The sequence below is a fragment of the Sus scrofa genome, chromosome 13 (assembly GCF_000003025.6).
Source record: "Sus scrofa isolate TJ Tabasco breed Duroc chromosome 13, Sscrofa11.1, whole genome shotgun sequence".
Taxonomy (NCBI): Eukaryota; Metazoa; Chordata; class Mammalia; order Artiodactyla; family Suidae; genus Sus; species Sus scrofa.
Genome location: NC_010455.5, coordinates 196,923,656 through 196,951,398, shown reverse-complemented (window position 1 = coordinate 196,951,398; position 27,743 = coordinate 196,923,656). Strand labels below are relative to the sequence as shown.

At 46.0% G+C, this 27,743-nt stretch overlaps 1 protein-coding gene across 2 annotated transcripts; it reads right to left on the bottom strand.

Moving 5' to 3' along the window:
- Positions 1–25,668, bottom strand: IFNAR1 (interferon (alpha, beta and omega) receptor 1). 2 transcript variants are annotated; one of them, XM_021068507.1, is made up of 11 exons: positions 25,455–25,668; positions 19,069–19,192; positions 17,276–17,452; positions 13,763–13,920; positions 13,504–13,645; positions 11,893–12,007; positions 7,997–8,196; positions 7,713–7,870; positions 5,491–5,641; positions 4,104–4,249; positions 1–2,049 (listed from the first exon to the last, which is right to left on the bottom strand). In XM_021068507.1, the coding sequence occupies exons 3-11, from the start codon at positions 17,448–17,450 to the stop codon at positions 1,810–1,812; spliced, it is 1,485 nt and encodes a 494-aa protein (XP_020924166.1). In that variant the 5' UTR covers positions 17,451–17,452; positions 19,069–19,192; positions 25,455–25,668; the 3' UTR covers positions 1–1,809.

The following is a 27,743-nucleotide window of genomic DNA, read 5'->3' as shown; positions in this document are numbered from 1 at the left end:
GGGCTGCTCCCAAGCATATGGTATTTCCAAGTGAACTATTTTTCAGAAACGACACTTACCACCTTGCAGGCGAGCACATCCTGCATAAGCTACATGTGAACCCTGATGCAGACTGGAAGAGGGCTGCATCTGTAGGTCTAGAAGACAAGGCAAAAATGAGGGGTTTTTGTTCGCTGCTGCTCAGACGCCTGTTCACTGAGAACCACAGAGGATCTTAAACCCTGAAGACACGGCTCCCGCATCCAGGGACCCAGGGACCTCAGTGGCCTCTTTTCCTTTTAATGCCCGAGTTTTCCCTCATTGGAATTCCGACTTCTTTCCTCCGTAGGCTCTCCATGGAAATCCCAAGAATCAAGTCACTTACAGTGAGCTCTAGATGCCTTTGGAAGGCCTTATATAATTTTAAAAATTAGGTTTTCTTCCCAGTTGCGTTCCTCCGTACACCTTGGCAGTGAATAATGTGCATTTTCTTGAGTGCGTGCTGGCTGAGGAGAAGGGATGCTGAGTACTTCCAGACAGCCGAGAAGCTGGCCTGGTGTTAGAAACAGTACAGACAAGCCGTAAAAGCAAACCAGCCCCGACAGTACGTTAACCATCGAAAGCTGATTATTCACATTAGTATTTTTCGCTCAACTCACATCCTTCCTACTGCATTACTCTACTCAGTCTGCCAGTAGCATTTCTGGTCCCAAGGTTCTTGCTTCTGCTCTGATGGATGTTACACACTCCTGTGTCTTAAAAGGTAACAGGATCTTTGGTTCTTAGGTTCCCATTTCTCTATCATTTCAGTGATTATGCATTCTCATCAGAAGTGATTGTTCTAATGTTCTCAATCACGAAGTCTTTTTTTTTTTTTTTGTCTTTTTAGGGCCTCACTCACGGCATATGGAGGTTCCCAGGCTAGGGGTCGAATCGGCGCTGCAGCTGCCGGTCTACACCACAGCCACAGTAACACCAGATTCAAGCCGTGTCTTCGACCACAGCTCATGGCAACAATGGATCCTTAACCCACTGAGAGAGAGAGGCCAGGGATCAGACCTGCGTCCTCACGGATGCTGGTCAGATTCCTTTCCCCGGATCTACGATGGGAACTCCCTCAACCACGAAGTCTCAATGTATGGGTACTGAAAAGATTACGGGGTTTTCATCCTAAATCGTAGAAGGGATAGGTCACTGTGATGGAGAAACTGATGTAATTGGGATAAATGGATAGAATTTCCCTGAAAAAAATCGTTAAGGACCATGTTTCTGGCACCTGCGGCTGTTTTCCAGAGTGAGCTACTTTTCAGAAAACCATGTGATGCTGGGATTCAGACCTTTCTAAAGACATTTCCAAAGGGCTCACTTCAGTGTTCAAGAAAAAGACTGAGTGTTCTGGGTGTCTCTGGAGGAATAATGCACTGTGACGCTGGGACGGAGAAGGGACCAATGACACACGTGGCATCAGCAGCAGCACCGCAAGGCTATCGGCCGGCTGACACAAGCACAGCCTTCAGCCAGAGGTGCCAGGGTACCCGCGGTGACATCAGGAAGATGGAGGGCATCTTCGGGATTTAATGCCTCTCATCCAAGGCCGGTCCAATGACAGGTTGGCCGAGACTTTCCATACAGAAAAGAATACAGCAAACTCTTTTCCAGATTCCTTTTAAAGAGTTAAGTGCTTGCCTGTATTTTGAGGACCGATGATCTGAAGGTGCTTTTTTGTTCCGCCACAAGCAAATACGTTCTTAAGAGTTACTGAGAGAAGCAAGGAGCTCAGGCTCCTGCTTTTAAGTTCCATAGACTTCCCAAGATTTTAAAGCGTTCTGGTCACACGGCTGCCTGTCGCAGAATTTCTTCTCCTATTTTGCTTCCACTGTTTTCATCTTCATTCGAATAGACTCCTGAATCCCGATTCGTTTGAGAACTGCATCTGCTGTGATTGTCATCAATTTGATCAGTCTCTTCTATTGTAGTAATAGTGTTTGTATTTTCAACGATGAAACATATTTCGGTTTGTTCTTCAGAGGTGGAGAGAAGCAGATTCTTGAGTGGCTGTTCAGCGAAATACTAATTTAAAAGGGAAAGAACAGAAGTAGATTATTGAAAGTAACAAAACGTAATTTTCCAGTTTGAATAAACTTTGGATTCTTTTTAAAAAAAAAATCTGAATTCTGATGTATTTAGCATGACTCCATCTTGCAGCTAGGGGTTGAATCTGAGCCACAGCAATAGCCCAGGCCACAGCCACCAAAACACTGGATCTGAGCTGCGTCTGTGACCTATGCCACAGCCTGAGGCAATGCTGGATTCTTAACCCACTGAGCAAGGCCAGGGATCGAACCGGTGTCCTCATGGACACTACGTCGGGTTGTGAACCTGTTGAGCCATAATGGGAACTCCAAGTTTTTAAGTCCTTTATCTAGAAAACCTATCTTTTGGCTTGCATATTAAAAAGTGAGCTAAGAGCATACTGACTGAACTATAACATTTAGAATAAAAGCATCATTAGCGAGGTCACGTACATCTCAGTACTGTTTTTAGTAACCAGGTAAAGGGGCCCTCAGGGAGGTCCACTGTGCTCTCAGGGGCGGGGGATGGAAATGCTGGGTGAGGAAGGGCAAGGGGTTTCCTGGAGGTTCGCTGGGGTTGGGGATGTTTTATTTTGAAACAGGAAACATTTTTAATCCAGTCCGTAAATATCCAGAAGCAGCACAGGATAGAAATGAATGCTTCCCTGTCCCATGAAGACTAATGAGCTGTTGTAACCTGTCAGTTTCAAGTTTTTGTTTTTTCTTTTTAGGACCGCACCTGTGGTATGTGGAAGTTTCCAGGCTATGGCTGAATCAGAGCTACAACTGCTGACCTACACCCCAGCCATAGCAACTCGGGATCTGAGCCGCATCTGGCGCCTACGCCACAGCTCATGGCAACGCCAGATCCCCGACCCACTGAGCAAGGCCAGGGATCGAATCCGCATCCTCATGGATCCTAGTTAGATTTATTTCCACTGCGCCACAACGGGAACTCCCTCGTGGGCTTTCAATAATAACTCTGAATAGAAGAATATATAGAAATGATACTAAAAAACTCAGAGATTAAAGAGTGAGACAGTTCATAGTTACAGAGCATTCGTCTGGTTCTAGGCCTTTCTGGTCTCTCTCCTTCGCTCCTCGCTGCTCTGTGGGAAGGCACTGCTGACCCTGTGTTACAGCCTAAGGGCACTTGCTCAAATATTCTTAAGAGACCTGCTGGAGTTCATAGAGCCAGTCAGTGCAAGTACACTGCAGGCCATTGACGATTCACCTTCTGTCTCTACCTCCAAAGCCCGGGGCACCTGACCTGCCGCAGGTAGTGTGGTAGCCGCCCCAGGTGAACACACCTCACAGGGTGGGGTCTGTGCCCCGGCCCTCATCACTTAGTGCTTTTCTGAACTATGCCACCCTCTCAGAGTGCCACGGAAACACTGAGGTGCTGTGAGAGGAAACTCAGGTTTTGTTGTTTCATTTTCTGTGATGTCAGCCACAGCATACAGTTTCTGCACTGACGATACTGTTTTAAACTTTTTGTGAACACAGACTTCCGTGGTAAGACAAATGCCACAGGCGCCAAACTGCCAGAAAAATTGGAGACGAGGGATCCACCTTACCATTCCATGTTATATTCTTCTAGATGGCTGTTTTATCTTTTTTTTTCCTTTTTTTTTCTTTTTTGCTTTTTAGAGGTGCACCCTCAGCATATGGAGGTTCCCAGGCTAGGGGTCTAATCAGAGCTGCAGCTGCCCCGCCTACACCACAGCCACAGCCACAGCAATACAGGATCCGAGCCGCGTCTGCAACCTACACCACAGCTCACGGCGACGCCAGATCCTTAACCCACTGAGCAAGGCCAGGGATCAAACCCGCAACCTCAAGGTTCCTAGTTGGATTCATGTCTGCTGTGCCATGACGGGAACTCCTAGATGGCTGTTTCTAAAGTCAGCTTGCTGACGGAAAAACCTCCGAATCAGTCTGCATTATTTTCTGAGTATCAAGAAAACAATTTACACTCTGTTGAAATCACAGGTATTCCCCAGTCATTTTCAGAAAAACCCAGCTGGCTATTGATAAAGCAAAGTAACGAACCTCATCTATAGTGGAAGGAGGTTTACTTGATGGGAAGAACACATAATTGATACATCGCGAGACGACTTTCACACCATAAAAAACAGCAGGGAACAAAAGTATCGCCGAGAGAATTCCAGCTATAAGCCAGGCTTGGGAAGTGCTTCCTAAAAACAAACAAACGGTGTTTAGCATCAATATAGGTGCTTTTTTTTTTTTGCTTTTTAGGGCTGCATCTGTGGCATACAGAAGTTTCCAGGCTAGGGGTCAAATCGGAGCTGTAGCTGCCAGCCTACACCACAGCCACAGCCACAGCAATACAGGATCCGAGCTGTGTCTGTGACCTACACCACAGCTCACGGCAATGCCAGATCCTCAAACCCACTGAGCGAGGCCAGGGATTGAACCTGCATCCTCATGCATCCAGGTCAGGTTCGTTAACCACTGAGCCATGAAGGGAGCTCCCTCAGTATAAGTTCTGACACACACATCCCTGAAGAAGGCTGACAGTTTTTGTGAACGAAATATAGCCATGCGAAAGGAAAGAGACATAAAATACTGCCCTTAGAAACACTGCTGGAAGCACTGAACATACAAAAGCGGTGAGCAATAGCACTGGCATTTAAAGAGTGGCCTGGGAAGTGAAATAAGACACCCTCCCCGAAGGATTTGATACTGATGGGGAGCTCTGCCCATGCAAAGTGTCCACCAGTGCCTCGGTCACACCCAGCCAGCACAGCTTCCAACACTCTGAGACTGAGCGTTCCAAGTCAACACGAGGCACCGTCACATACAGAGCAGGTCTAAACCCTTCTCACACACCAAAACCCACAACTGGACTAATTAAGGGATTTCCACATGACGATTACATTAGGGATTATATGAAAATTATCATTATCATTAGCTTTTTGTGTGTGTCTTTTTGCCTTTTCAAGGGCTGCTCCCGTGGCATATAGAGGTTCCCAGGCTAGGGGTCCAATTGGAGTTGTAGCTGTAGGCCTACACCAGGGCCACAGCAACTCGGGATCCGAGCCTCGTCTGCGACCTACGCCACAGCTCGTGGCAACACCGGATCCTCAACCCACTGAGTGAGACCAGGGATCGAACCTGCAACCTCACGGTTCCCAGTCGGATTCGTTAACCACTGGGCCACGACGGGACCTCCATCATTAACTATTTTAATGAAAGACCATCATGTGGATATGCGTGAAATATAGAGCGTGCAAGAACCACTGAACGAAGGTATCGAAAATATTTTCTAAAACGATCGACAGCCTTGGCGCAAAGGTCCACTTTTGACACACAGCTCACAGAGAAGATATTCTATTTTTATGGTAAAAAGGAAGTATTTCACAATTTTATTGTTTCATTACACGAAAAAAGAAAAGATACGACAAGAGGCTCTGACCTGGTTTGGTTTTCTCGCACACAGTGTCACTAAAAACACTGCTTCTATTCCACCTGTCATTCTCGATGAGTGCTCTGGCTTTGACACAATACACAGTCAGTGGTTTCAAGTTAGAGAAAGTAAAATCCGTTCTCTTCTCTAGAACGTCTCTCTATAAAAAAATAAGTCATTGAGAACGTTTAGTACCTGTGAAATCATATAGCGAGTATTTATTTTCTGAATTCTCTTTTTTTTTTTTTTTTTTGAAGGGGTGCACCCGTACACATGGAGGTTCCCAGGCTAAGGGTCTCAGTGGAGCTGCAGCTGCCGGCCTACACCACAGCCCCAGCCACGCCGATCCTCAACCCACTGAGCGAGGCCAGGGATCGAACCTACAACCTCATGGTTCCTGTTGGATTTGTTTCCACTGTACCATGACGGGGAATTCCCAATTTTCTGAATTCTTTAAATAGTCAATCTGAGATTGGCCTCTCCCAAATGCTTAGTTGCTATATGTTTAAGACATAGAAATTTTTTTGGACAACACGATAACCAAACTTAAAAGTTAAAAATGCTGGGAGTTCCCATCGTGGCGCAGTGGTTAACAAATCCAACTAGGAACCATGAGGTTGCGGGTTCGGTCCCTGCCCTTGCTCAGTGGGTTAACGATCCGGCGTTGCCGTGAGCTGTGGTGTAGGTCGCAGACGCGGCTTGGATCCCGCATTGCTGTGGCTCTGACGTAGGGCAGTGGCTACAGCTCGATTCGACCCCTAGCCTGGGAACCTCCATATGCCGCGGGAGCGGCCCAAAGAAATAGTAAAAAGACTAAAAAAAAAAAAAAGTTAAAAATGCTGGCGATCCCTTGTGGTGCAAGGATCCGGCCTTGTCACTCTAGTAGCCTGGGTCACTGCTGTGGTGAGGGTTTGATTCCCAGCCCAGGAACACCCCCATACCATGAAGATGGTAGAAAAAAAAAAGCTACTGTAAAAAAAAGAATACAGCATTTCCTAAGACAGCTTGTTTATCAGTAACACGCTCATTTGTGTGTGTTTTTTTTCTTCTTCATTTTAAGGCCACACCCACTGCATATGGAAGTTCCCAGGCTAGGGGTCAAATCAGAGCTGCAGCCACCGGCCTATGCCACAGCCACAGCATCAGAGGATCCAAGCTGCATCTGCCAACTACATCACAGCTCATGGCAATGCCAGATTCTTAACACACTGAGCGAGCCAGGGGTCGAACCTGCAACCTCATGACTCCTCATCGGATTCGTTTCTCCTGAGCCACAATGGGAACCCCTGATTTGGTTTGATTGCCATTGTATTCCCTCTGCTTAGTGGCAGAATAATTAAGAGCAGGGGTTCTGGCCTCAAACTGCCTGAATCAAAATATCATTTAGAGCTAAGAGGCTTTATGCGAGGTATTTAATTCCTCTGGGCCCTATTTCCAGGTCTGTACAATAAGGACAACTATGACTTCTTGTTTGTATTAGTCAGCTATTGCCACAATAACGTTGTGTAAGAAAACATTACAACAAAATAATGTTGGGAAATGTTGTGTAACAAAACAGCCTGCGGCTCACAACATATTTATTTTTCTCCCTGGTGAGTGTCCCAGTGGGCTGGGGAGCCCTCGCTGAGACTGTGGGTCAAGTTCAGGTCTGCTCCACAGTCTCTCCTCTGCCCTGGACCAGAGACCTGGTGCTTCCTTTCCTCTCGGCAAATGGGAGAAGCACAGAAACAAGCCACACAGGTGCACGTCACGGTCCACTGTCTACAGCCTGGCATCCGTGAAGCAGAAAGGAACACTCCATTCTACGAATTTGCAGAAGAGCAATTTAACAGATCAAACCGGCAGGGTTGTTTTAAAGAATGATTGGGACCATTCATATAAAATACTTAGCATAGTACCTGATATGCAATGAGTATTCAAACAGCCTCAGAGGGCAAGCACTTTGCCGAAGGTTACACAGCCACAGCAACGCCAGCTCCGAGCCGTGTCTGCAACCTACACCATAGCTCATGGCAACGCTGCATCCTTAAGCCACGGAACAAGGACAGGGATCAGACCCGTGTCCTCACGGACACGATGTGGGGTTCTTAACCCGCTGAGCCACAACGGGAACTCCTCACATAGCCTTCAAGTTTAAAAATTTCCCTAAAATCTTAACTTTGAGCTGTGTTTACCCAAATCACAGTTGTAACTCTGAATTACAAGCGTATACCACACAGTCTTTATGATACCTCAGTATCTGAAGTGTTTTCTCTAAAAATAACTTCATAAATTAGTGGGTAAAGCTGGTTCACAGACTTGTCCTCAGATTCTTTCGGAGCACCGATACCGACACGCAGTGAAGCATCATTTATGGGTTTCATGTTGATGACGGGAGGAAACAGGATAGCTAGGAGAAATGTGTAAAGACACAAAGTTCAAATTAGACCACCTTTTTGTTTTTAAAAAAAAAGAATTTACAGCAAATTGGAGAATTACCATGATTACCATGGAAAGATGAAAACTATCAGCTTACTTTGCATTTCAGTATTAAATCTCTTCTCTTCGGACCAAAGAGATGTGCTATTTCCATTAGATGCTTGGACACGGATGAAGAAAATTCCTTTCGTGAAAACATTTTGAGGAAAGACACAATGGGTCGTTTTGACATTTTCACAGTTTGGTATTTGTTTCCACTTGTCTGAATGGTCCTCAGGAATCTTTTTTAAAAAGGCACTTTGAAGACAAAAAAAAAAGTGAATTTTTTTTTTTTTTTTTTATTCCAAACACACTAAGTCAGTAAATATTCACTGAGTACCTATAATATGCCAGACACTCTGTGGGAGGAGCAGGTCACAGGGGTAAATAGTCCTCGCCCTCAGGAAACTCACAATACGGTGGAAGAGACATGTCACGAACGAAAACCAAGATCTTGCTCCAGGGCGTGCTAACGGAGCCGGTGTTAGAGCCGGCTGGTACCCATGCACCAAAACAATGGTACATTTTCTGGAATGCTGTCGGCTGAGTCTTAAACAGCCATTATTACAAATGAAGTTACATGAACTTCCAAATAAAGAAAGTGTATCAAAAGGAAAAGTGATAAATACTCCAACTCATCTTGTCCTAATTATTTCCCACGTTTTATGATCTCCGCTCGAGGCTAGTTCCGTCGGCTGCGTCTACTTGGCAGGAAGGCCACGTGATGATGCTTACTGTGCATCTTCCCAGCTCCGTGTCCGGTGACGTGGGCTGGGAGCATCACAGAGGCCACGGTGGGAGTATTTCTACCATGGAAACTGACAAGACACTACAGGTGAGGCTTTTGCCTTCTGGGAAGCCGCCTGTTAAAGGGGTACCGGCCCGCCCGTGGGAGCGTGCTGTAATAGAGATACAGACGCCAGTGTGACACAGAGTCACACGAGCAGGTCTAAACGGGATACGGCTGAGCCTGGAGAGGTTAGGTAAGCTGCTTGGAAACCAACAGCTCAAGGCATCTCTGTTCGAGTCTGGAACTTCAACAGCCTCCTAACTGGTCCCTTTGTCTTTAGTGCCTCCTTGGTCCGCTAGACCATAGCTAATGTGGCCACCGTCACTGTCCTCAGATACTGGCCTCATGTTACCCATCCCTCAACACAAAATTCCCACTGGTACCCAAATGCCTATAGGAAGGTCTGAGGCTAAGCCTGATCTTAGGCTGTCCTGCTTATTCAACGTTCTCTCATTGCTCCCTGAGCCCAAGTGTTCTGGGCTACTCTCGAAGGAGAGCTCCCCATTTGCATGGAATGCCAAGATGGGGCAGAGCCTCCTTGCCTGCCCACTTGTATCTCTCACAAGCGTCCTATCCTAATAAATCTATTTCTTGCCTATCAAAAAAAAAAAAAAAAAAGAATTCCACGATGGCCCCAGGATTCCCACCGCCTGGTGCATGAGCCCTACACAGACCCCTCCCCACCACCTCCCGGTTAGGTAACATTATTCAGCAAAGGTGAAGGGATTTTACAAATGAAATAAGGCTCCCACACCAGCTGACTTTGAGTTAATCAAATGAGAGCCCAGCAGTTCCCATCATGGCTCAGTGGTTAACGAATCCAACTAGGAACCATGAGGTTGTGGGTTCGATCCCTGGCCTGGCTCAGTGGGTTAAGGATCTGGCGTTGCTGTGGCTGTGGTGTAGGCCAGCAGCTACAGCTCCAATTTGACCCCTAGCCTGGGAACTTCCACATGCTGCAGATGCAGCCCTAAAAAAGACCAAAAAAAAGAGACTGGCTTGGGTGGGCCTGGCCTGATCAGATGAGCCTTTAAGAGAGGATTTAGAGGTCAGAGACTCTCTCTCCCGAGGGCCTCCAAGAAAAGGCCACCACGAGCTCTACAGCTGTGAGAAGTGGATTCTGCCAACCACCACGAGCTTGGGAGACAGCAGCAGACCCCCTCGCTTGAGGCAGCAGCCCTGCCGACACCCTGACTGCAGCCCTGAGTGAGGGCCCAGCTCAGCCATGTCTGGACTCCAGACCCCAAGTCACTGAGAGTTAATAAATGATCCTTTTTTTTTTTTTTTTTTTTTTTTTAAGGGCCGCACTTGTGGCACATGGAGGCTCCCAGGCTAGGGGTCAGATTGGAGCTATAGCTGCCAGCCTACACACAGCCACAGCAATGTCGAATCCTTCAAGCCAGGAATCAAACCCGCAACCTCGTGGTTCCTAGTCGGATTTGTTGCCACTGCGCCACAACGGGAACTCCAATGAATGGTGTTTTTAAAGCTGTCAAATTTGTGGTGGTTTGTTACAGAGTAATGGAAACTGAATACCTCCGTGTCTCCCCCTATCCCGAGCTTTCCCATGTGTGCAGCCCCCGCCTAGGATGCCCCCTCCTGTCATTTAAAAATATGATTCAATAATCGTGGTCTCATTCACATCGCATCTCCTTCCAAATGGTTTCTGCGGTCTTTCCAGCCCCATCCATCTTTGCAGTTTTGACCTTAGAATTTGTGTATCATGCCCCAGTCCTAAACCCTATTTTACTGTGAAAAATTAGCTAATCACTTAGGATTTCTCTAACCATGTATTTTATTCTGCTGTGTCCTTCAGAGCTTTGGACAGCACGCTAAGAACCCAGAGGAAACTTGGAAACCAGCCCTCAGAGTGCATAGCCCTATTATTCAACATGCTTTTTTTTTTTTTTTTTTTGTCTTTTGTTTTTTGTCCTTACAGGGCTGCTCCCACAGCATATGGAGGTTCCCAGGCTAGGGGTCGAATCAGAGCCATAGCTGCTGGCCTAAACACCAGAGCCACAGCAATGCCAGATCCGAGCTGTGTCTTTGACCTACACCACACCTCATGGCAACAGATCCGAGCTGTGTCTTTGACCTACACCACACCTCATGGCAACGCCAGATCCTTAACCCAGTGATCGAGGCCAGGGATCGAACCCGCAACCTCATGGTTCCTAGCTGGATTCGTTAACCACTGAGCCATGATGGGAACTCCTCAACATACTTCTGAAAGTGAGGAATACATAAGCCTGCTGCACTGTTTCCTGATCAGTCTGAACACACACACACACACACACACACATTTGCAAGGGCAGGTGTGCATCTATTATACACTGTTACTGCTTCAAAACTAACAGCAGAGAGTGGAGGAAATCAACCACAGCAAAACCAGTATCCTATCTCCCTCGTTTTTCCTGTTTCTTCTGAGTCTCTTTCCTCTCGCTCTTCCTCTCCGGCCTTACCTGTACCTGCCTTTGGTCCCTCTATTCCTCTGCCCTCCGAACCCCTTTCTTTCCCATCCCTTTCTCCCCATAATCCACTTCCCTTTCCCCTTGATCTTCCTCATCTCCTCCCCCTGTTTATCCCCTACAACCTTCCAATCAATCAGAACTACATGCAGTCCCGTCCGCTGGCGCGGTGCTAAGACCTCACTCCTGTGGACGGCTCTCGACTCCAACACGCATCTCTCCAACGTTCTTAAGCTTCTGCGAGCGTAAGTCATCACTAAAAAAATCTGCCAAAGCCGCGGAGGCAGTCAGACAATGGGAAGGTTAACCTGAACTGAACCCGGCAGAATGACTGGGCGGAGCTCATTTCAAGGACAAGTGGAAGGAAGTGAGTTCTGAAGGAAAAAACGTGTCAAGTTTTCCAGACTGAGGAAGTGACACATGCAGTTAAGAATCAACCCCCCTCCCCAAACAAAAGCCAGTAAGAACACTCAATACACCCATTTCACAACAAAGGAAGAAACCGAGGCCCAAAGAAGAGAAGTGATTAGCTCTACGTCCCAGGCAGCGACCAGCAGAGCTGGGACCAGAATTAAAACACCCCATTTCCATTAAGCTGCACGAGTGCAAGGAGCTGCCGGTGGTGGAAGCAGAGTGACAAGCATAAAAAACTGAGCAAAATAAACCACAACAGGACATGTATGGACCAGAACTTACTGGAGCCACTGAGCTTGAAAAGTCACATTTTCATAGGTGTAATTCCATTTAAGAACATAGACCCGGTTTTCAGCATTAATTTCTAGATTTTCTGGTGAAGGCAGGTGATGTTTCACTAGAAGAAAAAGAATACACAAAAAAGCACACATATGTACTTTAGGGAGATAATATACGGTAAGCATCCTTGACAGCACGAGCAGAAAGATAAAAGGCTTGCATCTTACCCTTATGTGGTAATAGGTGAATAAGTTACGGTGCATATTTGCACAAAGTAACACCATGCAGCCATTTAAAAGGATGTGGCCAGTCTATGTGTGCTGACATTAAAAAGAGAGCCTCAACATATAGGGTAAATAAGCAAGTTTAAAATATATTCAGCAGGATGATCCAGTCTAGTCTAGTCTAGTCTAGTCTAGTCTAGTCTAGTCTAGTCTATTCTATTCTATTCTATTCTATTCTATTCTATTCTATTCTATTCTATTCTATTCTATTCTATTCTATTCTATTCTAAGGGCCAAACCTGAGGCATATGAAGGTTCCCAAGCTAGGGGTCCAATCGGAGCTACAGCTGCCAGCCTCCACCACAGTATAGCAATGCCAGATCCTTAACCCACTGAGAGGGGCCAGGTATGGAACCCATGTCCTCATGGATACTAGTTGGGTTTGTTACTGCTGAGCCACAATGGGAACTCCGGATCCTATATTGAATTTAAAAAACAACTGCTCCCAATCTGTAAGTCTGTGCATATGCTTATCTAAGCCCTGAAGTTAGTTAGAAAGGGTGTTCATACTTGTTGGCAATGCTTATCTCTGGTAAATGGGAGGAAGTAGGCAGGAGGGGAAATCTTTAAATCATTCTGTCTTGTTTGATTTTAAAAACAGGAGTTCCCGTCGTGGCTCAGTGGTTAATGAATCCGACTAGGAACCATGAGGTTACGGGTTTGATCCCTGGCCTCGCTCAGTGGGTTAAGGATCCGGTGTTGGCGTTGCCGTGAGCTGTGGTGTAGGTCGCAGATGCGGCTCAGATCCCGCGTTGCTGCGGCTCTGGTGTAGGCTGTGGCTACAGCTCCGATTGGACCCTAGCCTGGGAACCTCCATATGCCGAGGGTGCAGCTGCAGAAAAGGCAAAAAGACAAAAAAACAAAAACAAAACAAAAACAAAAAAACCCCAAAAAAACACAAAGCATATTGAAATTATAATTAAAAAATAGATCCAAGCTCTTAACCTTCACCTGAATGTTGGCACGATGTCACTGACCAAATGTGTCAGATGCTTTCATATTTCAACATTTCATCTATAAACGCACATTTTTTGGAGGACTGACTGTTCTAGCAATGACCTCCCCTTTTCTTGGATGCTGAACAAATAAAAACAGTTTTTCTCACTAGGAAATATTTGAACTTTTACGCAGAATTTTCATGACTATTCACTTGAAGCAAAAATCCTAAATAACACTTTTTGCTTATATAAGTGCTGCAGCAAGGCTTTTGTTTTACTATTAAACCATCACACAAACTTCAGCACCCGTGGGAAAAAAAAAATGCCCAAATGAATAGGTTTCCAAACTATGTATCTACCATTATTAATCTAAAGCAAAACTGCCTCCTTACCTGTGGTATTTATACAATACACTGGACTGTAGACACCGACTTTTCTTGGCGAACGGAGTCCGGCTTTAACTTTTAAACAGTAAGTTGTCTCTGGTGAGAGTTGGTGAATTTTATCTCTGGCATAAACAGTTTTAGTCCTTTCCTACAATGAAGGGAAAAAAAAAAGAAGTCTGTTTTTTCAAAAGGTGGAAAGTCAAATTTTAGAATTAATTCATGTAATTCTTCTCTCACAGCAAACAAAGGTCAAAATAATACTTACTTCTAGACTTGAAGAGTTTTTCCAGATAACTAAGCTATACACGAAACTTGAACTATCCATAGCCCACATGACACTGTTTTTTGTGCCAGGAGGAGAGAGGTTTATTATTATTGCTTTATCTTCGGCTTCTAAATGTACATCTGGAGGGCCAATTTGTGCTGTAAAAAATTAAAGCATTCACTACATAACTTCACAGATACAAGCCCAAACCTTCACAGAGCAAACAATTCTAGGCATGCAATATGTGGCTGGCATATGAAAATCTCTCATGGAACTCATGTTTCAGTGGGGGATGCGGCAAAAAAACCCTGCAAATAAACACATGCATATAATGTCACATATGTGCTAAGAAAAAAAAAAAAAAAAAAAAGAACATAAAGGGGCAGAGAACGGCAGCAAAAACTTTTGGAGAAGATGGTGAGAAGAGGCTCCCTGTGGGGTCTGAGCTGGACCTGAACAAGGTAAGGCAGTTGATCTTTCAAGAGACGACAGGGGATGCTTAAATGGCTGAGTGCTTGAAAATGAGATCAGCAAGGTTGCTGGGAGCCAGGTAACAGGAAGACCTCTGGGCGCTGAGTCACTGGAGGGCTGCAGAGATGTGACTCTCCCTTTGGGGCGCTCACGCTGTACCATGGGTGGAATAGGGAAGCTGCGGCAGGAGGCTGAGTGACAGTGAGAGCAGCCTGGCGAAGGCTGGTCGCAGGGGTGGAAGTGAGAGGGGATCTGACTCAGGATCTATTTAGAAAGTTATCTTTCAGAATTTGTTTTTGTTTCTGGCCTTGCTTGTGCATGCAGGAATTCCCAGGCCCAGGGTTGAACCTGTACCACTGCGGTGACCCAGCCAGATCCTTTAGCTGCTAGGCCACCAGGGAACTCTGAGGATTTGTTGATGGACTGGATGCAGGATGAGATATCAAAGGAGATGCCAGGGCTCTTGGCACGAACAAATAGAGCTCTGTTTGGCCATTTTATTTATTTATGTAGTCTTTTTAGGGCCACACCCGACGCATATGGAGGTTCCCAGGCTAGGGGGCCAGTGGGAGCTGTAGCCACAGGCCTATGCTACAGCCACAGCAACACCAGATCTGAGCCACATCGGCGACCTACACCACAGCTCACGGCAACGCCAGATCCTTAACACACTGATCGAGGCCAGGGATCGAACCCCTGTTTCCATGGATACCAGTTGGGTTCGTGAACCACTGAGCCACGACTCCATGGCCATTTTAATTGTGAGATGACTTTCAAATTGCTACGTGGAGAAGCTGATACAGGGCTGGTGATAGGAGTCTAAGGTGAAGGGAAGGAGTGGAGCTGCCGAGATCGCTTCGGGAGTCAAGAGCACAGATGGCATTGAACGCTGCACAGTGCCCAGCAGAGGGCATGGAGCCGGAAGGGGTTCAACGACCGAGCCCTGCGGCCGCCCAACACTTAAAGGTCTGGGGGGTGAGAAGAAACCCAAGAAGGAGCAGGAGGAGAGCCAGGAAAGAGCAGGGCCCTGGAGATCAGAGCCGGAAGGTTTCCAAGAAGGAGGGAGCGACAACCACGCTGATGTCCCAGAGGAACTGAGCCAGAAGCGGACTGGGACTCTCCCAGGCACTGTGGAGGTCAAGGTGACCTTGGCAAGAGGGGTTTTAGGGTAGTGATGGGGAATGAAGCTCGAATGGAGGGGGGAGAAGTGGGGGTGGCGGGGAGGAAAAGTCCAGAGAAGGGGTACAGATCATTCTTTGAGTTCTGACACAGGTCCTAAAGAGCTTCTGTCTACGTGGGCTACGTCTTTGAATATTTAGCATATTGAACATTAAGAGTGATACAAATTTTTTTTTCTTTTTTCTTTTTTTTGCTTTTTGGGGCCGCACCCTGGGCATGTGGAGGTTCCCAGGCAAGGGGTCTAATCGGAGCTACAGCTGCTGGCCTACGCCGGAGCCACAGCAATGCAGGATCCGAGCCTCGTCTGCGACCTACACCACAGCTCACGGCAATGCCGGATCCTTGACCCACTGAGTGAGGCCAGGGATCGAACCCTCGACCTCATGGTTCCTAGGAGGATTTGTTTCCACTGTGCCATGACAGGAACTAAGATGGATAAAAATTTATTTTTATTTTTTTATGTAATGATTTTTATTTTTTCCCATTATAGCTGGTTTACAGTGTTCTGTCAATTTTCCACTGTACAGCGAGGTGACCAGTCACACATACACATAAGCATTCCTTTTTCTCACATTATCATGCTCCATCAGAAGTGACTAGATATAGTTCCCTGTGCTAGACGGCAGGGTCTCATTGCTTATCCATTCCAAAGGCAATAGTTTGCATCTATTAACCCCAAATTCCCAATCCATCCCACCCCCTCCCCTTCCCCCTTGGCAACCACAAGTCTGTTCTCCAAGTCCGTGATTTTCTTTTTTGAGGAAAGGTTCATTTGTGCCTCATATTAGATTCCGGATATAAGTGATAGCATATGGGATCTGTCTTTCTCTTTCTGACTGACTTCACTTAAAAACTGATAAAAATTTAAAATATTCATTACCTCATTAAAAAAAAATAATGATGAGGAGTTCCCATGGCGGCTCAGTGGGTTAAGAATCTGACAGTGTCCGTGAGGATGCAGGTTCAACTCCTAGCCTTGGGCAGCTGCAGCTCAGATTCGAGCCCTAGCCCAGGAACTCCCATATGCCTTGGGTGTGGCCATAAAAAGAAAAAAAAAAAAGTCATGAGACACCTGTTACATAATAAAAAATATTTGTGATTAAAAAAATGACTGTATTTCCCAAAACAAACAAGCCAAAAAACTTAGTGGCGAGACTGGTGCTATTGGACCTTTTGTTCAAACCTCCTTAATGTCCGGCTTAACAGAGAGGACAGATGTGTCGCACACCGACTTTCGCATTCAGTCAGTCACTGTATCACATCAAACAGCCTCTGGAACACGCCAATGCATGCTCAGGAGAAAAGGAAAATGAAAAAGGCAAGAAAGCCTTAGAATTGTTAGGGGAGTAGTTCTGACTTTATAGACTTCCTGAAGGAGACTTGGGGACCACATTTTGAGAACAACTTCTATAGGAAAAGCAGGAAAACGAGACCATAGCAGAAAGAGATACTGGTTTAAGGAAATCTTATTTTTTTTAAGATGGGAGTTTTTTTTTTTTTAATTTTTTAATTTCTTTGCTTTTTAGGGCTGCATTAGTGGCATGTGGAGGTTCCCAGGCCAGGGGTCAAATCAGAGCTACAGCCGCCAGCCTACACCACAGCCACAGCAATAAGGGATCCAAGCCGAGTCTGTGACCTACATCACAGCTCACAGCAACGCTAGATCCTTAATCCACTGAGCAAGGTCAGGGATTGAACCCGCAACCTCATGGTTCCTAGTTGGATTCGTTTCTGCTGCGCCACGATGGGAACTCCAAGATGGGAGATTTTTATATCATGCAAACGAATGAGCTTGGGAAGTGAACTGTTCTGGTAATATTTAATAAAGAATTTAGCATAATTCAGCTGGCAACTTTTTCTTACCTTCTTGAAATGGTATAAACGGCTCAACCTCATACCACGGAGAAGTGCTGTTTCCTGTTTCTGCTCTTATACGCAATTTAATTTTTTCATACACGCTTTTAAGCTTGATGGAAGAAAAGTTGCATTCAGTGCTAGTAACATATTGACATCCAGGCAACTTTATCCAATTATCCATCCCTGTTCTTCAAAATAAAAGAGCAAATGAATGAGTGAACATTATAAATATGAAAGAGTGACAAACCTGTCTCCTATTTACATTAACTTTATGCAATAGTGGAAGTAGCTATTTCCTCTACTTGAGTTAATGTCCTGACAACATTTTTGTATGTACCATCCTACTCTTTCAATGCACACATACCAAGTTATTATCTATACGATGGAATAATTCTGATATATAGTTAACTTTTTCTTGACTTAAAAAGACTTTTTTTTTAGGGCCACACCTGAGGCATATGGAGGTTCCCAGGCTAGGAGTCTAATGGGAGCTGCAGGTGCCGGCCTACACCACAGCCACAGCAACTTGGGATCCGAGCTACCTCTGTGACCTACACCATAGCTCACAGCAACGCTGGATCCTTAACCCACTGATCAAGGCTAGGGATGGAACCTGCATCCTCATGGATACTAGTCAGGTTCATTAACCACTGAGCCATGACGGGAACTCTGGACTAAAAAAATCTTTTTTTGCGTTTTCTAGGACCGCACCAGAGGCATGTGGAGGTTCCCAGGCTAGGGGTCTAATCAGAGTTGTAGCAGCTGGCCTACACCAGAGCCACAGCCACTCGGGATCTGAGCCTCGTCTGCGACCCACACCACCACTCATGGCAACGCTGGATCTTTAACCCACTGAGCGAGGTCAGGGATCGAACCCGAAACCTCAAGGTTCCTAGTCCGATTCTTAACCACTGAGCCATGATGGGAACTCCCATTTCTTTTTCTTTCCTTTTTTTTTTTTTTTTTTGCTTTTTAGGGCCACACTATGGATCCTTAACCCACTGAGTGAGGTCAGGGATCGAACTTCAAAACCTCATGGTTCCTAGCTGGATTCGTTTCCGCTGCGCCACGACGGGAACTCCCAGGTCCTGCTCCATGTCTTCACTGCCCGATGCCCTGCCTGTTCTTTCTGGGACCGGGATCATGGGTAGCAGACAGGACCCTGAGGCCAAAAGCAAAGCGCTCCACTTCCTGAGCTCTTTCCTTCTGCGATCCTTTCTTCCGAAACTCCCCGTCTGCTTATCCTCCTGGCAATCTTTAAGTAGAAAGTCAGCACTAGGGAGGAGGTGGGAACTCCAAAAACCTGGAGTCTGTAGGCATGGAGGGTCCAACATACTGCTGTTCATAACGTGTATCTAACGTTAAAACGCTGCGCCCGATGGAGATAACAGGAAAGCCTGAGCACAGGAGCCCTGGGGGCCTGGTCCGAGACTGTGGATAGGGCTTCAGGGGCGCTCGCTCTCCCATATCCTCAAGTTAATGCTCTAGGTCAGACCCTAACTTATATTTAAAGCACCTGGACCACTCAGGACAGAGCCGGTGTGGCTGTGGACCGGAAAAGCCCTCTGCTCTCCTCCGCATCTCTCAACTCTCTTGCTTCAGGACCCAAAGCTGAAGCTGGCTACACCTCTGTTTGTAGAAACGAAGTTATCACGTCATGCAAAGTAGCCACGCATCTTCTTAAAAAAAGAAAAAAAAAAAAAAAGGAAAAACCAGATGTCTCCCAAATCTGAAAAAAACCCATCATGGTGTTAAAAGTCTACAAATGATTTAGCAAATCAGTAAGCAGAGTAACGTACATTTGATAATCTGCTGAAAAAGTCACATTGCTGACGGATTCACTGCTGCTCTTCCATTTCAGGATGAAGTTGTCATCAATGATAGAGACCACGACATTTTCAGGAGATCTGAGATCTGCACCCCCTGTAAAGGCAATAAGAAAGAAAACAGTGACACACACACACACAATTTTTTTTTTTTTTTTTGTCTTTTTGCCTTTTCTTGAGCTGCTCCCACGGCATATGGAGGTTCCCAGGCTAGGGGTCTAATCGGAGCGGTAGCCACCAGCCTACACCAGAGCCACAGCAGCGCCAGATCTGAGCCACATCTGCGACCCACACCACAGCTCACGGCAACGCCGGACCCTTAACCCACTGAGCAAGGCCGGGGATCGAACGTTCAACCTCATGGTTCCTAGTCAGATTTGTAAACCACTGAGCCACGACGGGAACTCTGACATACACAATATTTTAAAAATGTTATTCTCTCCCTCACATTACTGATTAAAGAGTGAATTCATTTAAATATAACCACATTAAGCATATAAAAAAATCTAAAGAAAATGAGTGCTTGCCCTCAGCAGGTGGAAGGTTGCTGATTACTTCCATCTCTGCATTTGAGAGAGGTGGAAAAAGGTTGAGTTTTAAAATATCTATAAAAAGCAAACATTCCAGGTCAATTATGCCTCAATAGAGGCAGAAAAAAAAATCATAAAAAGGGAAGCATTGGCTTTTCACTGTGAAAAAGTCTCTGTAGAGAAACCACCTTTCTTTGGTCTTAGACATGATACTGACATGAAGGATAAAGCTTCAACTGTTTGAGAGCCTCAGTTTGGTTTCACGTTCTATGTTCAGAGGGGGATATACCCTGATAGAGAACTGAACAGATGCGGTTTCAGAGCTGATCAGAGTTGAGGGCTATTCACAGGAACCAAACATTCACAGAACGACAGCAAGAGATGTGAAAGTTTATTACATCGGCCAAGCCCTACAGGAAACTGAAAAGGCCTTGACTGTTGAACGGATCAACTCTGAACCCTTCTGTTTATTGTTAAGGACTCCTAACTAGAGACCCACTTTATTTCTTGGATTCAGTGATAATATATTTTCTGCAGATTATTTTCCCTTATAGGTTATTATATGAAATTCGATAGTTCCCTGTGTTACACAGTAGATCCTTGTTGCTTATCTATTTTATGTACAGTAGGTTGTATCTATGAATCCCTAACTTATCTCTTTATTTCTCACACTGGAGTACAAATCTTCCACCAGCTGGATGCCCTCTCTGATTTTTCTTTCTGGCTCCTCCAACCCATGTTTCTCCTCCTCTCTGACCACCCAAATCCTCTAAGACTCAGCTCAAGTTTGCCCCCTAATAGAAAACCTTCCTCAAATTCTGCAGCTCCTGTTGATTTTTAAATTAAAAAAAATTTTTTTTTGGAGGGCCCCAGGTGCGGCACATAGAAGCTCCCAGGCTAGGGGTTGAGTCAGAGCTATAGCTGCTGCCTACGTCACAGCCACAGCAATGCCAGATCCTAGCTGCATCTTCGACCTACAGCACAGCTCTCAGCAACGCCGGATCCTTAACCCACTGAGCAAGGCAAGGACTGACCCCACATCCACACGGACACTAGCAGGGTTCGTTTCTGCTGAGCCACAGCGGGAACTCCCCCACTGATCTTGCTTTCAGGCTGCGTCATGAATCTGACCACTCGCTTTCACACTACAGAAGATGCGCTCAGCAAAGTACCTGACATCTAGCAGGCTCTCCAAACTTGCTGAAAGAAGATGTCTTTTAAAAAGTTGTTTTTTAAAAAAAATTTTATTGAAGTACAGTCAATTTACAATATTGGGTTTATTTCTGCGGTCCAATAAAGTAAGTCAGTTATACACATACACATGTCCATCGTTTTTTTCAGATTCTTTTCCCATATGGGTTATCACAGAATGTGGGGTAGAGGTCCCTGTGCTGATACAGCACGACCTCAGTGACCATCAATAAATAAATTGCTTCTTTGTGTGAAACGCAAATCTCCAGCCAGACGGCAAGTTCCTTAAGGCAAGGAACTTCATACTTAATCTCTTTTTCAGAGTCCTCAGCAAGGAACTTCAATATCACAAAGGACTGATCTTTCACTATGAAAAACTACGTTTTTTTTTTTTTTTCCTTTTAGGGCCACACCCATGGCATATGCAAGTTCCCAGGCTAGGGGATCAAATCAGAGCTACGGCTGCTGGTCTACACCACAGCCACAGCAACGCCAGATCCAAGCTGCATCTCTGACTTACACCGCTGCTCGTGGCAGAGCCAGATCCTGAAACCACAGAGCGAGGCCAGGGATCAAACCGCAACCTCATGGATACTAGTCGGGTTTGTTACTGCTAAGCCACGATGGGAATCCAATAAATGACAGTTTTTAAAAGCCCAGCTTTAAAATTTTTTTCCCCTACATTATTTTTAGCCTTTACTTCTGTTACAGGGCAAGCATGTTACCTCTTCGTAGACTTTCTACCATAGGGATAGAAACTTTTTATTTTTTATTTTATTTTATTATTATTTTTTTGTCTTTTTGCTATTTCTTGGGCCGCCCCTGCGGCATGTGGAGGTTCCCAGGCTAGGGGTCGAATTGGAGCCATAGCCACCAGCCCACGCCAGAGCCACAGCAACGCAGGACCCGAGCCGCGTCTGCAACCTACACCACAGCTCATGGCAACGCCGGATCCTTAACCCACTGAGCAAGGGCAGGGACCGAACCCGCAACCTCATGGTTCCTAGTCGGATTCGTTAACCACTGCGCCACGACGGGAACTCCGGGACAGAAACTTTTTAAAACTGAGATTGCTGCCTTGGCTTTGCAGTTAGAGATAGTATGGTTCAAGAGTCAAAAGGAGAGACATCTGGGAAAATATTTGCTGATTTTTTGTTTGTTTGTTTTAATATGGGGAAGTACTCACAGAATCTCCCATCCTCAATTTTCTATTTTACACTCATAGTCTCTGAGACCTGATTGCTGAAGAGAGTTACTTCCCCTTTTCCACTCTAACCTTAATTCCCATCCTGGTTGTTGGAACTTTAGAGATTCTATGCAGCCAAAGGACAGTGACGGAGTGTATGGGGTTAACAAAAGGTCTGGTGATATTTGTAGTCTCCAGCCCAGAATCTAATTCTAGCAATTCTGGGCCTTGAGATAAGATGAGAAGATTCGATGCCTGGGGTAGAGCTAGGTATTTCCTCAGGGCCGAACACCTGCTACGAAGGGAAGGAGACCCAGGAGTTAGAGGCATCTTAGCATTTGGGAGACTGACAAATAATTGACTCATCAATGGGCGGGATTTTGGAAACAGTAAAGAGGATTTTAGATGTCACAGATTTTGTTCCACTTGTATTAGCAATATCTCTTTGAGAATAGTGAATAGTTCCTGTGTGTTTGTTTGCTTTTGCTTTTTAGAGCCGTACTCGCGGCATATGGAAGTTTCCAGGCTAGGGGTCGAATCAGAGCTACAGCTGCCAGCCTACACCACAGCTACAACAACTCGGAATCCAAGCTGCAGCTGCGACCTATACCACAGCTCATGGCAATGCTGGATCCTGACCCACTGAACGAGGCCAGGGATCGAAGCTGCATCCTCATGGATCCTAGTCAGATTTGTCTGCTGCTCCACAACGGGAACGTGATGACAGTTTATGTCCCTCTTTGAGCATGTAAACTATATGAATGGAAACTTCATCCAATACTTCTATGCAGACAATTGGTTGCTTCTAACCTTTCACAGGCATATTGATGACCAAAAATGATTTACTATGTTTTTAAGCCTGACATAAATCCCAACACATATATTCATACGAATATAAGTTTCCTCCCATCTTCTGGATAGTTTTCTTAGATGAGGATCCCAGAACTGAATGTACTAAGTTTAAAAGTATGAATATTTTGATGGCTTTGAAAAACAAAGTAACATTATGATCTCAAGGTAGAGTTAACATTTCATTTAGTTTTGAACATTACTTTTCCTTTGAGAAAAAAGTCGATTAGGATTTCCCGTCGTGGCTCAGTGGTTAACAAATCTGACTAGGAACCATGAGGTTGCGGGTTCGATCCCTGGCCTTGCTCAGTGGGTTAAGGATCCCGCGTTGCTGTGGCTGTGGTGTAGGCCAGTGGCTACAGCTCCGATTGGACCCCTAGCCTGGGAACCTCCATATGCCACGGGAGCGGCCCAAGAAATGGCAAAAAAGACCAAAAAAAAAAAAAAAAAAAGTCGATTAGTTAATTCAAAGATAACTGAGCCCTTAACATATAGGTGGATAATCAAATCATGCGACCTTTAGAAAAAAGTCTAGCCTTAGGCTCCAGGGCTTTGAGGCCAGAGTCTCAGGGTTGGATTTCCCCCTACATCACGGGCTAGCTGTATGGCTTCAGTCTGCTCATCTGTAAAACGAGGATAATAGTGACTAGCTTTGTTCTGAAAGCTGAACGAGGTCATATCTTTAAAGCACTGAGAACAGCGGCTGGCACATAGTGAAGAGGGCCATGAATGGCAGTTGCGTATGAAGTTTATTTCTGCTCTCCTCTAATCTGGATTAGAACTATGATCTTAATGAATGTCCTCCTGGAATGTAAATTTTACAGGAAAATTCTGGGGAAATTTTTTTTTTTTTTTTTTTTTTGTCGTTTGTCTTTTTAGGGCCGCACTTGCACATATGGAGGTTCCCAGGCCAAGGGTCGAATCAGAGCTGTAGCTGCCAGCCTACGTCACAGCTCACGACCATGCCAGATCTCCAAGCCCCTGAGCAAGGTCAGGGATCGAACCTGTGTCCTCCTCCTGGGTGCTAGTCTGACTCGTTTCCGCTGAGCCATGACAGGAACTCTGGGAAATTCTTTTTAATACAAAGGCAAACGTGAGTTCCATGCAAAATCTTCATGAACAAAAGACTCTGAAGAAATTACCAGGGGTTATACCAAGACCCTAGTACCCATATACTATACTATATGCTGTATTTGTGGAAGAGTTTATGAAAGAGAATAAAGGAAACCTTATTTATTTATTTATTTACTGTTATTTGAGGGCCACACCTGCGGCATATGGAAGTTCCCAGGCTAGGGGTCAAACTGGTGCTGCAGCTGCTGGCCTATACCAGAGCCACAGCAATGCCAGATCCGAGCCACATCTGCAACCCACACCACAGCTCATGGCAATGCCGGATCCTTAACCCACTGGACAAGGCTAGGGATCACACCCGCATCCTCTTGGATACTAGCTGCGTTCACAACTGCTGAGCCACAAGGGAACTCCAGGTAACCTCATTTAAAATGAAGTCAGAAGGCCAGAACCTGGGAGTCTTCAGGCACTTGCCCTCACCATCAACTACAGCAGCCAGCCATAACGTCAATCAATGTCAATTACATCCCTCGGCAGGAGGAACTGTCCTCTCCCTAACAAGCCCGGCCAACGGGAAACGCCAAACTCTCCTCAACCCTTGCTTTCATCCAATGAACTTTGCTCAAAACAACCCCACTGGACTTCCTCCTTTTTCTCTGTAAAGTAACATTCTTCTTTTTTTTGGTTGTTGGAATTGCGTATGATTTTTGCTATAGCTTGCTTGTCCCAAACTGCCATTCCTCTGCTTATTCTGGAAGAAACTCATTGTGATGGTAAAATAACTGCCCGTTTTATTTTTTAGGACAAGATCGGATACCATGTACCCCAGAAAATCAGGGTCTGGTTTTCTAAGCAGTTAAGTATTTTCAAGTCCTCCAGGTGGCCTCACCAACCCCTGGACTCCTGCTCTCGTTTGCCAGGCCCTGTTTGTGTGTGGGTCCTCCTCCTCCTACAAAGTCAACCTTATCACAGCTGCATTCCCCCACCCAACCCAGCTAAGCCAAGAAAGACAGCAAACGAGCCTGGTGACTCCCAGCCTTTGCATTTTGGCTGTGTACTTTTTCTTTTATTATTACTTTTTTATTAGACTGTACGAACCCTGAGGGCAGAGAAATCCTCCCACGTAGGACCAATTAACTATTTACTAAGTGGAGGAAACGCGTTTCAAGATCGGCAGCATAGCTCATGGCTAAAGCCTTTATTATTATTTAACGGTCCAGTCGAGCTACCGGATTTTTCGGAAAGAAAGAGACTTCACCCCAAGGATCAGGCACACCCAACCCTGCGGGGGTGGGAATCCAAGGAGCAGGCACAGGGCAGAAGTGATGGCAAGGAGGACGCCCCCAAAGGAGCGGTGTGGAAAGATCTCTGACGTCACTTCTTTGTCGAAATGTGAGCCCTGAAACTAGAGGCCTCCCAGAGGGGATGTCTGTCTCTCCCACCCACTTCCCCTGGCCGAGGTCTCCCATGCCGCCGCCATCCAGCCTCGCGCCCTGCCCCCCACCTGCGCCGGGACCCCTAATTCTCACCTGCGGGCAACACCCACGGAGCCCCAGCGACCAGCATCAGGGTCGTCGCACCCAGAAACCCGAGCATCGTCCGCGGGCGGCCGCCGGCCCTTCCAATCACGTCTTCGGCCACATCAGGAAGCGCGGCGCAAGGGAAACTTGGGTGCACAGGCCACCCCCGGACCTGGGACCCGTGCGGCCCTGTCCCCTCGCGCCGCTCGCGCCCCGCCCCTCCACAGTCGCCCCGCCCCACGCTCATCACCCCCCGCCATCGACTCCCGCGCACGCGCCGTGCCTTCTGCGCGTGCCACCGTCCGCGCACGCGCGTGGGACGGCAGGGGCCGCCCAGACTCCACCGCCTGCCCCCCGCCCCCTTTCCGGAAAGTGACAGCTCACTTGCTGTCCACCCTCGCTTTCCGGGAAGACTGCGCGTAACTCGAGGGCTTGACCCTGGCAGGAACGCGGAGATTCGCCAGTGCGCCTGCGCAAATTTCGAGGCGGGTGTTTCCTCCCAACCCCCTCGCTAATTGCAGCCGGCGGGCAACCTCTGCGCTCTCTGCTCGCACCCTACTGTGCCCGGTCTCGGACTCCGGAGTCTGGCAAAGCGGTGTTGGGGCGGATTTGGTCCTAAGGGAGGAAGCAGTGGGGAGAGTTTCCGAGCGGGCCAGGCCATTTCCTTTGTTCTGAGCGCTGTGAGCAAAGTGCAGGCGCCTCCGAGTGAAGCCGAGACGCGTTGATCTTGGCCTGGGGCGCAAGGGCCTCTTTGAGAAGATGGTGACGGCTTCTGGGCTTTGGGGGTGGTGTCCAGAACAACGCTCTCCAAGCTCTTTTGATCTTCTGCCCTTATCAGTAAAAGGTTTGAGTCCATCATTCAAACGGTTATTTAAGCACCTTAATAATCAATTATGTATCTTATAAAAATTCGCAAAAAGGGAGTTCCCGGCCTGGCGCAGCAAAAACGAATCCGACTAGGAACCATGAGGTTGCGGGTTTAATCCTTGGCCTCGCTCAGGGGGTTAAGGGTCTGACATTGCCGTGAGCTGTGGTGTAGGTCACAGACACTGCTTGGATCTGGCGTTGCTGTGGCTGTGGCTAGGCCGGCAGCTGCGGCTCCCATTCGACCCCCAGCTTGGGAACCTCCATAAGCCGTGGGTGGGGCCCTAAAAATAAAAAGCAAATATAAATAAATAAACTGTTTAAAAAATTAAAAATACTCAAAAGGGAAAATATAAAGGGTGAAAGATGAAATAAGCAAATGCTTAGCTGTTAATTACAACTAAACAATTTAATTATAAATTGTAAGGTTAAATGAGTATTTGTAGAGAACTATGGGCTTGAATATTGCCTTATAAAAACTTTGAGGTATAATTTACATACTGTGAAATTCATCCATTTTAAGTGAACAATGACTTTAGTAAATTTATCCAGTTTTGGGGCCTCATTTTTAAAAACATTGGATTATTATTTTGTGACTCATCAATTTTCAGGTTTGATTCTCAGTTTGTTAGTGTTTTGCTTTAATAACAGCATAGATGGAAAAATACCCCCGGAGAATCTGGGGATCTAAAGGGAAGAAGGAAGTTCCTGGTTGCACTTATTAATCATACTCATTTAAAGCCTTTACCACGACTCTTTTTTAAATTTTTTGTTGAAGTACAGTTGATTTACAATGTTGTGATAATGAATGTCTGCTGTACATCAAAGTGATTCAGGTGTACGTGTACATCCATCCATTCTCTTTCAGATTCGTTTCCCACATAGATGATCACAGAAGGTCCCCATTGGCCAACTGCCAGAGACCAGCTCCAGCAGCCGGGGAGTGGCACACCCTGTCGGGGATGGACAGTGTGGTCAGAGGCACACAGAGACAGACAGCCTCTTTGTCCCTTCCTTCAGGGGCGCTGAACTGCTCAAATTTTATTGGCATGGTGATTATTTATACAGTTTAATTGTAGATTCCATCATCGTTTCCAGATTTTACAGTACAATAGATATACATTATGTTCTAAAGATTTTTTTAACAAACTAGAATTAATGGACACAAAACATCATGTGTAAATGGATACAAAACATTATGTGGAAAAAACATCATGTGAAAATAAGGAGATTCGGTACAAAGCATCTTGTGGTTACTACCTATTATTATGTTAAGTTAATCATTAACAGCCAGAAGGTCACAGACATAAGAATCTGACATTAACAAAGGTCATTTTTAGATTGAAACCTAGGGTAAAAACTTCAAAGTATTATGGCAAGGGGACAGAATAAGAAATTATTTTTATTTCTAAAAGCAACCAATTTATTACAACT